Source organism: Pyxicephalus adspersus, chromosome 2 (assembly GCF_032062135.1).
Source record: "Pyxicephalus adspersus chromosome 2, UCB_Pads_2.0, whole genome shotgun sequence".
Taxonomy (NCBI): Eukaryota; Metazoa; Chordata; class Amphibia; order Anura; family Pyxicephalidae; genus Pyxicephalus; species Pyxicephalus adspersus.
This window is the reverse complement of record NC_092859.1, coordinates 24,102,709-24,115,014: the sequence shown is the minus strand read 5'-3', so window position 1 is coordinate 24,115,014 and position 12,306 is coordinate 24,102,709. Positions and strand designations below refer to the sequence as shown.

Sequence of the window (12,306 nt, the reverse complement as noted above, 5' to 3'; positions counted from 1 at the left end):
TTGATCTCAATAAAATTTATTGCCAATTAAAATCAACAAAACACACAAAATCCTTCCTTAGAGATTCTCAGAAATACATTCATTATGGTGGTAATCAAAACACAGACAAGTTCCCCCACCATCTCATGTCTGTGGACACCTACACATCATACAATTATGAGATTTTTAGACACCCCATTCCAAACACATGGTTTGTGTTCAGTTGGGTTGAGGTCAGGGCTCCCATATTACTCCACACCAAACTAGTAAAACTGTGTCTAAAAGAAACTGGTTATGTGCACAGACATGCTGGAAAAGTAAAGAGCCTTTCCAAAACTGTTTCCAGGTAAGGTATGAAGTGCACAAATGTCTAAAATGACTTTGTGTGTTGTAGTATTAACATTATGTTTCACTGGAAACTCATTAACATTATCTTTAATAGCAAACTCATTACCAGTAGGGGGTACATAGTTTTGGCCATACAATATGAGTGCCTTTGCATGATTTCACTACTACTAAAATGTTTTAAAATGTAAATAGAATTTATAAAAAAAAACCCCGACAATCTGGCTGATTTCACCAGAGCAACACAATAAATATGATCAAAATCAATACCATTATCTACTAGATCTGAATAAACCTGAACGTACATCTCTGAATAAAATTTGCAGCACAAGGTAGTATTAAGGTAAGGCACAGATAGGCAGACATTATTCTCAATCCTGGGAATGGAGGATAGGAAGATGGTAGGCAGCGATGTGGATTATAGTAATATAGTATATAATCTTACTGATTGCTTCAGCAAAATATCAGTTAGGGCTGCCTGTATCCATCCTATCATCTACAGCCAGTCCTAAATCATTCTAACTTTGCAGACTACAATGAATAGTTTATATGAGTCCCCTATTAAGCTTCACTTTGTCTGAAGACTTTGGAGGCCCCGGAGTTCATTTAATTGCTCTGTCAAATGCCTCATCTTATACCGACTCCAAGTTTCAGAGTGTACAGTGTCACATAAGACAACTCTGTAGTTGTTTACATTCATCTCAACAAATAACTTCTGACACCCAATACTCTCATACACATTCGAGACTTCGAAGGCAGGGAGTTTTAAGCATCTGGTCTTGTGGAGACAAACATGCTGTCACCAAGCTCCTGAGTGTACAATATTAAATAAGACAATCCGGTCCTCTGATTTTGTTATGCACATTTATGAGCTGGTAGACAAGGTGTGCAATCTGATCTCATGCAGATAACACAAGCATATTCCATGTTCTGAATGCACGGAAATAAATAACCCAATGAGGTAGCTGTTTACATTCCTTTCAAGTATAAAGCTAATTGATACTGTCATGCACATTCAGGAGCTGGAAGGCAATGTGTGTTATCGGGGAGGCACTAAGCTGTGAGGAAAGCTAAAAAAGGGGACAAATATGGATTATTAGTAACCCTGCACACTTCTGAAGACATAACATCCTTTAAAAGTACAAGTTATGAATGCTTCTTATGCAAGAATTACCAATAAATTATAGCAACCCTTTTCATGGATTGGACCATATGCCAGTGCACATACTTTAGTCTGTTGTAGAAGTGCCATGAACCACCTATTGGCCTTTTTATGAGGCGCTTTACCCAAAAGAATTTCACAGTGCATGCAGAGGTCCTTCCTGTTCAGAATAAGACCCCACCGTCTGCAGCATCTACACCACATGGGCATAACATACAATTTCCATCAGTTTCTGAAGCAGGGGCTGGCATCATCATCCCTCTCAGATTCAGGGATCCAACTTTCCTTCTTCAGCACCAGCTCCACAGCCTGCCCCACATCCTGCACCACATGGCATGCTTCTACCAGGCTGGGCTCCAACTGGAAATCGCGATGCCCATGGAAAACAGTCTCAGTGATGCTCTCTTGCAAGTCTGCTGGCACCTCCTTCTGATTTCCATAAACTCCGGTGCACACCAGGATGGACTCGCAGCTCTGTGGATGGTTTGACAGGGCATTTCCTTGATGCGTCTGCAGATGGCGATTATAGAGGTTGGCGCCATAAATATCTGCCATGGGATTATCACTAAAAAAGAATGAAGATTCATTTGAAGTAGAATTAAGACAAAGGTACACTGTGTCATTTTTTTTGGGAAAACACAAACATGCCCTTTGTGATAATTAATGTTATAAAAGTGAAGTGAATGTCCAGTGAGCACACATCGCTCAACATTTTTCAATCGTAACCCCAAAAAAAGGTGTGAGCTGATGGGTTCCCTTCATATACTGTACTGTTTAAAGCCAATTTGTTTACTGGATGCAAAGAGCTGGCTGTGTGTACTTAGTTTGCCTTGTGCGCTGTGAAATTGCCTTTTTTCATCCCTTGTCGCATCACAGCGCTGCAGTCACTTAAGAGTCTTAATACACTCTATTGATAGCTGCATGACATTTCTTATGGTCCATTCAGACTACCTTAATGTTTTAGGGTGCATGCAATAGTGCACATTACAGCATGCAATAACATGCATTTTGTTAACATAGCCTATATTCATTTTTTAGGCTATGTTAACAAATGCATGTTATTGCATGTGTATGAATGAGCTGCCAATGCATCAAAATCTGCATATGATTTTTTTGTTTACTAAATGAAGAGAGGCACAATGCATGGTATGTGCATTGTGGTGTGTTCCTGTGAGTCACAATCTAATGTACAGTGTGTTGTTGTGCCACTTACAAAAACTGGCTCAACAACATACACATATATGTACATTATGTTGTCATGCCTGCATCATGTGCAACACACACTTTTAGTTTCCATCAGAAGCTTGTGTGTTAGAGCGACAATGCATGAGCAGGATAGGGAGGAGGACAAAGTGTTGCTCCTCCATAACAGGACGTACTGTACATGGACAAAAACGTATCACCTGGGATTGTTTTACATTAAAATGCTTATATAAAGTTTTAAAGATTGGGTTTACATCCACTTTAAAATAATAATACTTCACAAAAAATTATTACAGCCTATGTTAGCATCCCTAATTAGATTACACATGAGCATAAAAATCACCTTCTCTTAATTTAAAAAATATATATATTTGAATATTGTCAGTGTTTAACTACTATGTATATTGTGAGTGTCTGACATTATTAAAGAATGCAGATCCAGTCTCTATGAATCTAGTCATGGCAGACAGGCATAAATGAGAATAAAAAATAAGCAGGATTGACCATATGACATTGCTCATGTATATATGTATGGTAACTTCAAACAACATAGAAGTTTAATTTTTTTTAAATCTTAGTTTTAAAACAACCAACAGCAGGAATTCTCAGATGAGATCCAAGTGATCAATCACATGACCTTTGTAAAATTAGTGTTGGGTAGCACTGTGTAAGTTCTTGGATAGTGAGATCCTACACAGGTATTTCGGGGGCTCTGGGATTAGGTTGATGGGGAGCTTTGGGGAGGCTACATACAACAAAGAGATATTGTTACCTTTTCCATTCAGGCCAAAGTAACAGTACCATTGGTAATGGAACCAAATTACACTCCAACCTGCTAAAACCCACTGTGCCACAACTCCCTCAAGCTTTTTTCTTCATTGTAGCCAGCACTAAAATCCCAACCAGAAAATAGAAGGGATGTGTGATGTCACACCCGGTGTCATGTGACAGTCCTCCAGCCTAGAGCTCAGACATGGCGCATTGAGTTATGGGACATCAGGTGTCCCAGGTGACTTGGTTCTGATCCAACAAGCCAAACTTGGGTTTTAGGTTTCCTTCAGTAAATGTAACCACTCACCCGACAGCATACAAGGTCCGAATTGGGGTTTTCCAGCCCCGCTCTTTCGCTTGGCTCATAATCAGCTGCTCAGCAAAGCTGTATGTTATCGTGCTGGGTTTGCCGATCAGAGCCTCATAACACAATTCTTTTCCAGTGATTTTCCGGTACAAAGTTTCCAGGCACACAAGAAAAGTTCCATGACCAAATCTGAAGAGGACAAACAAACAGAGATTATATATAGGATCATAACATGTCAAAGATTTGCTTCTATCCAACACAAAAACAGAATGTAGTTTATTGTGCTGTTTTCAATCATTTTTAGAATGTATTTAGGTAAAAGATGAACCTTAAGATAATAAACATTATTTTAGAAAATAAATCGTGTACCTTAACAATGGCTCATTGTCAATGTAAGGAAATACATTGTGTTTTTCTGTTGAAGACTGAATTTTATGAGTTATAATGAGAACTGATCACTGCTGTAACTTATCAATGAACAAATCTCCTCTCTTTATAACATAAGAGGAGAATGAAGAGCAGTCTATCTGGAGTCGGCAGGACTGACAACACTGCTTAGGAGTAAAATACAAATGTTGTCAGCTCATTACAGGAAGTAAGGAGATTTCTGGTGGATCAACAGGTATTTTCTGTACTCCCAGAATTTAAAGAAACAAAACATGAGTAAATGTAAATGTTCTGCAGAAATATACTCCATATGCTTCTTTTGTATTTTGCTTATTTATTTTAAATCTAAGAAAGGGGTCCAGATTACCTGCCAATTGCATTTAAATTTCACCTGAGTTCAGAAAAAAATACTGCATTGATTATCCTGGAATTTGTCTGCCCAGGATCACTGTTCACATCACAACTAACCAGTCTCTCTTCTTGCCCGTCACTTTCCATTCCTGAGCCTCCTAGTCTACATACCAGGGTAATGGTACTGCCATAGGTATAAAATCACCACTCACCTAGGCATGTTTGCCTCTGCCATCCAGAGTAGATCCATGTTGCATGCCAATATAGGAATGTGTGGGTATGGTGGCTGCTTCTGCCATTCGGTTGGCCTGCCTGAACTCAGCAAAACATCCAGGATGAGCTGCAGGCTCGTCTCCCAGCGCACTGGCTCCCCCAGTAAGACAACAGCTACAATGACACAGAGACATAACAAAAAGAAGGTTTCACAGTTTGTTACCAACAATTCGACTTACATATTTTCATTAACAAAGATTTTCCAGCTTGCTAAATGTTACCTGTGAAGGAAGCCAAAGACTTCTATTACTTTTAAAATCTTACAAGGTAATCTGTTAACTGCTATTGAGGATCAACACTGCTGCATCTCTGGTAACAGCTGGGCAAAATATAAAGACTATTACATGAATGTCATTCATAGACAATGTTAGTTTCTCACCTTCTACAGTAGGGAAAGGCAAGGTGGGGGATGGAACCTAAAAGAGACAAAGCTGTAAGATACATTTGGTACATTTAAAGTGTACATGTGTTAAGTTGTTTTTAAATTTGAAAATATATAATAAATTGTATTGCCGCTATCCTGATTTGGGTGTCTTTAAAGTAGAATTAAACCAGCGATACTTACCTATTCTTGTTCCCACACAGGGCACTGCCATGTTTCTTCTTTGCTTCCTGGAGCCAATCTTTGGCCGTGCAGGAGTTGATTCATTTTCAGTGAGTGCAAGGAAAGACAGGATTGCCAGCTTTCCCTGCCCACCAATGCTGAGTTGCACATCTGCATGAAGTTGGGACTTTAAAAATGCAAGTGGTTCTGAACCTGAAAATGTACCCCAAATCAGGGTCTAGAAAGCACCTATACATGGGATCCAGCACCTCAGGTTACTTCCAGGTTGACTTCATATTTCAGATTTAGCTCTCTTAGATTATAACTAAAGGCTGCCTAGAAAGCTGCATGGGACAGACCAACTCTCAAAGTACTGCAGAAATCTTGATTGTAAACCCCAAATTAAATCTAAAATGTCTTCCTACACATCCCATTGATTATAGAACCCGAATTAAAGATAAAATTTCTTCCTACACTAGCAAAATACCAAGGCATACTAAAAAAGGGGTTACCCAGGGTTAGCCTTAAAGATTTTTGCCCAGTTTCCATTAAGGTGGCAATATAACTTAAAGGTATTCAATTCCTGTTTTCCTCAATGGACGAGAAAGAAAATTCACTGGCAAATGGATGAGACCACCGCTCTGCAACCCCAGCCTGCTGACTGGACAGTAAAAGAACAACAAAAGACTGATGAGGTCAGTCCCCTGTTTACTGTCAGCATATTTACATGCAGCACCCACCGGATTTGTAGGTCTGCGACTTTCATCTACCGTATCCAGTAGTGGAAAAGCCTTCCGGATATCTTCAATTGTGACTATGTTCTGGAAGCCCAGGCTGTATAGTGTTAAGGAAGTGTAAAGGTTACTTAGGACTAAACACAAGGAGAATAATTGGTAGAATCATGAAATAAAAAATAAAAGCGTAGCTTCGGCCAAAACTTTATTTATAAAATTTGAGATTGCATAGGAAAGGGTTACAACTTCTGCCAGATTTATATTGCTTGTCTGTGCCCCCTGTGTTTCTTCTACTAGGGATATTTCCCTTTGCTTACTGTCGCAGAGACTTGACAAGAAGTGGGTAAAAGACTTTACCAAAGTGAGGGAAATCCTATCCTTTTGTCACAAGAACAAGCGTGCCCACTGAAAGCTTTCTCCTCCATTCCTGTCTTAGTGATGGGGCAGATTTTCCAATACTTTATGTCTAGGTGACAAATAAATGGGGTGACATTGACAGCATCCAAAATGTGACAGTCTAAGCCCAGTGCTAAACTCAGAATTTTTTTTAAGCAGGGTGGGAAGAGATTTTAGGCGGGTGGCAGCGCCTGTATAGTGACCCAACTTATCAGTAACTACCCGAAAATAGCCGGGTGGTTACTGAAAACTGCCGGGTGGTGCGCCCAGCTAAAAGGGGCTGGGGAGAACACTGAAGCCTTTGCCATGGTATTTGAAACCAGGAAAAAAGGTTTTGTATGGAGTCCTACTTTAAATGTTGCCTTGGTTCCCTTTCCCAGCACACTTAAATTACGTAACACACAGAGACATAATTTAAAGACTTTATACATCACATTGAACTTAGAAGAGGTGGGGGAAAACACAGCACCCACAGCATCACACAGTGATGCATCCTCCAGCTGATCCCAGAAAATTACAAGGCTGCAGGTGCACAGACAATGCTTCACAATTTAAAAAAGGATACTCCTTGGCAATCTCTTTCACTGGCCCCTGCCCAGACACCAGAACTCTCTTGTCATGGAACTGACGGAACATTCGGAAAGGACTATGGGAAAGGATGACCTGATCTTGAGACACCTGAGGAAACAGCAGATATGAAGGGCTGTACAGGACAAAGCAACAAGTTCATGAAACTTCTATACAATATAGCAGGACATGGTTACCATTCCTTGGCTCTGCACCACCAAAGTATTTTGGCACTGTATAGTTTTCAGGCTGGTGCACACCAGGTAATAATGTAAAGAAACCTAAAACCTAAAGAAAATAGCAGATCACTCCTCTGTCATTCCAATGCCATTGTTCTTTCCTTTTCTCACCCTTCATCTATTTTGCCTGCTGCCAATTTGCAGACATCTGGTTTTATGGTGACAACACATCCTGTGTGGCTCCTAATGTAGCAACAGTGTTGTCACCCTAAGACCAGCATTTTCTGTGTACTTCAGCTGACTTCATCTCATCAGAACTTGAATGTCTGCGGGGAGGGCAAGGCATGTGGAGAATCAGCATCATCTGAGAAGGATGTGTGCCCATGTGTATGATATGGATGCACAAACTTGAAAAGTCCAAGGGGAGCATGTCAGAGGAGCACAGTACTACACTAATGCACCAAGACGGTAAATAATTAAAACTTCAAAAAAAAAATACATATTGTTTTGACATTTAATGAAACATTTTCAGGAGTAGAATTTTCCAATTCCATGTGTTTAACCTCCCTGGCAGTAATCTCGAGTGTGGCTCGGGGATTAAATTTCATTAGAAAAAGCGGTAACACAGAGCCACGATCGGAGTGGAATTGAGGGCTTACCTGGTCCCCACGAGCCCGTGGCAACCCCCTGGTCAATACCGGCCCAGCATCCGTGCCTCCTTGGCAATGCCCAGCATCTGTGTCCCCTGGCCTTACATACCTGGCGTGTGAACATTGGAGGCGCGAGGTCAGGAGATGCAAATGCCGGGCGGGCATGGGACGTGTGGGGGGTGTGCGCTGGTATGTAAAATTTAAAAATACAAAATAATCATACCGCGAGAGAGGTTAAATAGCAGTAATTGATTTTCCACCAGGGAATGTTTCAGTGAATGTCAGATTCAATGATTTATAAACTGACCCCTTTAAGTATATATATATCATATATTAAGTGTCAAAAGCAAGGTTCACCTAAAGGATTTCTGAAAGTACTACTCCATGGTTTCAAAGATTAATAGGAAATGCACATGATCTTTGATTAAGGAATATTGTCCTTTAAAGCTTGCAACAGGTTACAATTTTCCTTCAGAATTCACCAGCCTCCACACTATTCACCTTCTTGCTGCTTTACTCACCTCAAACCCCAGAACTCGGCTCAGCTCTGTCGCTCTCTCCTGACGCAGGCAATTCCCAGCATTGGTTACAAAGACAACGGGCACTGCCAGACGCCCGTCTTTGCCCATCAGCCTCCTAAAAGCCTCAGGTGCCCCTGGAATAGGATTCCGGCCCCTCACCAGCACTCCATCGATATCAAAGAGGAGACCAAAGCCAGGTGACCTCTAGAAGAAAAGATTTAAAAGAACACTCAAAACCCATTTTTTCAAACTTGCCTACCCGGCTTCTTCTGTCATTTGAAACCATCACTACTTCCCACACTACATATCTCGTCTTCTGTATAATGCCCAGTATACAGCCTGGCACTGTTCTATAGAATGCCCAGTATACAGCCTGGCACTGTTCTATAGATTGCCCAGTATATAGCCTGGCACTGTCCTAAAGAATGCCCAGTATATAGCCTTGCTGTCTTCCGTATAATGCCCAGTATACAGCCCGACACTGTTTTGTAGACTGCTCAATATACAGCCCGGCACTGTTTTGTAGAATGCCCAGTACACAGCCTGGCACTGCATATAAGGAAATATAGGATGCTATCTACACCTATATTATCCCTGGCATACAACCTGGCCTTAGTCTTTGTAACCCCTATTTAAGCATTATACTCGAATATAAACTCCTAGTTATTTCCCTGCAGAATAAATGATATTCTGCACTGTGCCCAGTTAACATAGCCTGGCACTGCCACCTCCCTGAGGGATGAACCCCACACTGGTAATGTGAGTCCCCTTCCTACAGCTCTACTCTGCACCCCCTGCCACTTCCAGTGTGTGCCTACCTAATAAAGTTTCACTTCCCTCCTATGGGCAATGCCAGTCTGTGCCCCCCTGATATGTCTCCCCTCCCCTGGGCTCTGCTAAAATGTGCTGCCCCGATACAGTTCCACTCTCCTCCTCTGACACAACAAGTGTATGCTCCCCTGGCACTTCAGGTTTGTGCCCCCCGATACCACAAAAACCCCTCTACCTGCCCCGAGTGACCCCTCCCAGTCAACAAGAACCCGACAACAAATGTCACCAGAACTGCCTGTCAGCCATAAAGACTACAGCTCCCAGCATGCACTTCTATGTGATTTCAGGCATTGTGGGCGTGAGGCAGGCTGGGAGTTGTGGTCCTGGCTATTGTTATTGTACAAATCGCCTATTATTGAAACAAAAAATTTATATTTATAAATAGAACAAGTTAAACAAAGAAGTGTGTATTTTTATATACGTAAAATATGCTCTTTTTTTATAAACTGCATGTCGTGTCCCTAATTTCAGTCTGTGAAAAGGGAGCAGACATTTTTATGTAGCCTAAACATTCCTTAAAAATAAACAGCCGTTGGCTCAAGAAAAATGGCTGCCATTGGAGACACAAATGAAACCTAGTAACCCACATTGTAATGTAGAGTGCAAAGAGTTACAAATATATGTCCTGTGATAGAGAGGCTTTAAATGCTGACTTTTCTATGCTTGTTACAATGGTAAGGCCTGCCTTGAATCCAGAGGATAAAAACATTATTTTAAAATTATCCAGACAGAAATGTATATAAAAAAACTTGGTTTCACTCATTATTCATCATTGTAGGTTACAAAATATACTCCCCTCCAATCCCATTTATATCCCATAAATCCTCCCTTCTGCAGATCTAAGATATTGATCTGTGAATGGTATGAAAATTCATTTATACTGACCAACTTTACGTTTTTAGGAGAAACAAACAAATACAACAATTAAAGATTATAAATAATCATAGCTCAAGTAGGGAAAATACCCAATCTTATTCTATGGCTTCCACGATCAATTCAGTAATCCCCAGTTTGCAAAATCATTCCAACTCCTTTTCTGATCAAAAAGTAAAAATTCAAATAATAATAATAGATACCACTCACCCCAATGCCAATCCCAATCAAAACATTTTCAACTTATTATTACACAGTATTTATATTTATATCATATTACGTAGCGCTGTACAAAGTCCATAGTCATGTCACTATCCTCAAAGAAGCTCACAATCTAATGTCCCTACCATAGTCATATGTCATTAATGCAATCTAAAGTCAATTTTGGGGGGAAACCAATTAACCTAACTGCATGTTTTTGGGATGTGGGAGGAAACCCACACAAACACAGAGAGAACCTACAAACTCCATGCAGATAGTGTTCTGGGGCCTAGCACTGCAAAGGCCAGAGTGCTAGCCTCTGAGCCAAAAATTTAAAGTGTTTATATAACCAAAACTTGGCTATTATTTGGTTTGGATAAGGAAAGGTTAAGATCCCTGTAAGGGTATTTTGCTGTATGTGTACTATTGTGATGATCTTTCTTTTTTTTCCTGTCCTGGAGATCAAATAAAGGAAAACTCCCCAAGTTAGGGGAATTCTCCTTCTAGACAGCTGCCTCTAAAACAGTTGTCCCGGGTTTGTGTCTGGAGATAAGCATGAAACATTTTTAAGTTTTTTATTTATTTAATATTTCTAAATGTTGTGTGACAAATGTTCTCACTACAAAAATTATGTTTTTCTTTTTTGATATTAATGTATAATTATTATGATTTTTTGTTTTTATTTGAAGCATAGAAACAGCACTGATGTGCATTGGCTATGTTCTGACTGAGGTTGCGGGGCAGTTACTGCTTCCTCATGGCAGTGAATAAATAGAGCCCTGTGTGTTCAATGGCAATCATTCTCCACCAGGGAATATATCAGATATGTGAATGTCAGATTCATTGCTTTAAAAATATACCCCTAGGTATCTTGTGTTCAATAAGTAGCAGTGAATGTATTTAGGATTAGGATCTCTTAATTTCAATATGGCACATATTTTATATTACTGTGTGCTAATGGCAACAAAAATATTTTTTTTTCTTGACAATTAAAACTAAAGTACGGTAATTATAATAATATAAAAATGAATGCAACTATAAAGTGGTGAATGTAGCCCAAAGTGTGACCCCCAGTGCAGAACTGACTCAGGGTCCTCGTGGGGGCCCCCATGTGGCTGAGAAGGGTTTGCAATGGCACAATGCACCTTCCTATGTTCACTCCTGCAAGTATATATGTTCTAACTATAATTATTTAAAATAAAACATCTATGTAAATTAATTATTGTACCCTCTTTTTCTAAACCGCCCTGCAAAGCAAAGCTTAGACTGATAAAGGGAGAACTTGTACTGCTGGGTAATCAGACACTACAGCATTACATGGTTCTGTCAGTCTAATACAGGAACAGCGCTTACAGGAGTGGTAAGAATAGAAGTGTCCTCATTGTTCATCTTGGTTGAATCTGCTCTCTGGAAACACCACTCTATATACCGTTGAGAAAGTGATGACACTAGTTTATATCAGCCTATAAACTCATATTTTATCTATTTAAAGGTTACCATCAAATACACAGGCAATATTTATATCCTTTATATATATATTGTATGTCTACAAATGTGATGGGATTCTATATCTTCCATCATTAGGGGAGGGAGACATTTATGTTGATTCTGAGGCATTATGGGTAATTGCGGAAATATCAGGGATAATGATATAGTTTTACGAAGAGACATATGGGGTACAGACAGGGTCGCTATTAAAAAAATATATGAACCACATACAAGGTAAATATTCTGTGCCCACCTAAAAGTTCCTGTATTGCAAAACAAAGTCTTTTCATCAGGACCCCATACAGAAGTACCCCTTGTTCCCCCCTGATGGTGGCTCTGGGTCATTGATATAGCTGTACTTGCTGAACACAGATCTAACGAGTCATAGGTGGTAATATGTGACATTTTTACTCTTAGGTTTATTAGTCTTTAAATCTGTTTGTTGCTGGTGTCAGCACACTCAGGATAAAATGAGCATACAGCATAGAGGACACCAATAATTTACCAGTCCTCAAATTAACTACCAGCAGAGGGAAAGAATAGA

The 12,306-nt window shown here is 40.0% G+C and overlaps 1 protein-coding gene across 1 annotated transcript; it reads right to left on the bottom strand.

The window, feature by feature from the left end:
* HDHD5 (haloacid dehalogenase like hydrolase domain containing 5) lies at window positions 1-11,663 on the bottom strand. Its single transcript, XM_072398942.1, has 8 exons — window positions 11,628-11,663; window positions 8,370-8,573; window positions 7,018-7,130; window positions 6,063-6,156; window positions 5,158-5,194; window positions 4,718-4,892; window positions 3,768-3,956; window positions 1-2,051 (listed from the first exon to the last, which is right to left on the bottom strand). The coding sequence occupies exons 1-8, from the start codon at window positions 11,661-11,663 to the stop codon at window positions 1,712-1,714; spliced, it is 1,188 nt and encodes a 395-aa protein (XP_072255043.1). The 3' UTR covers window positions 1-1,711.
* Window positions 11,664-12,306: the final 643 nt, after the last annotated feature.

What these genes read in the sequence shown, in the direction of transcription:
- HDHD5 (XM_072398942.1), bottom strand. Translation starts at nt 11,663, where the DNA reads ATGAACAATGAGGACACTTCTATTCTTACCACTCCT. An exon ending in GTGAAAGAGATTGCCAAGGA is followed by an intron (nt 6,157 to 7,017) that starts GTATCCTTTTTT and finishes AACACTATACAG; the next exon opens with CCTGGGCTTCCAGAACATAG. An exon ending in CGGACCTTGTATGCTGTCGG is followed by an intron (nt 2,052 to 3,767) that starts GTGAGTGGTTAC and finishes ATTCTTTTTTAG; the next exon opens with TGATAATCCCATGGCAGATA.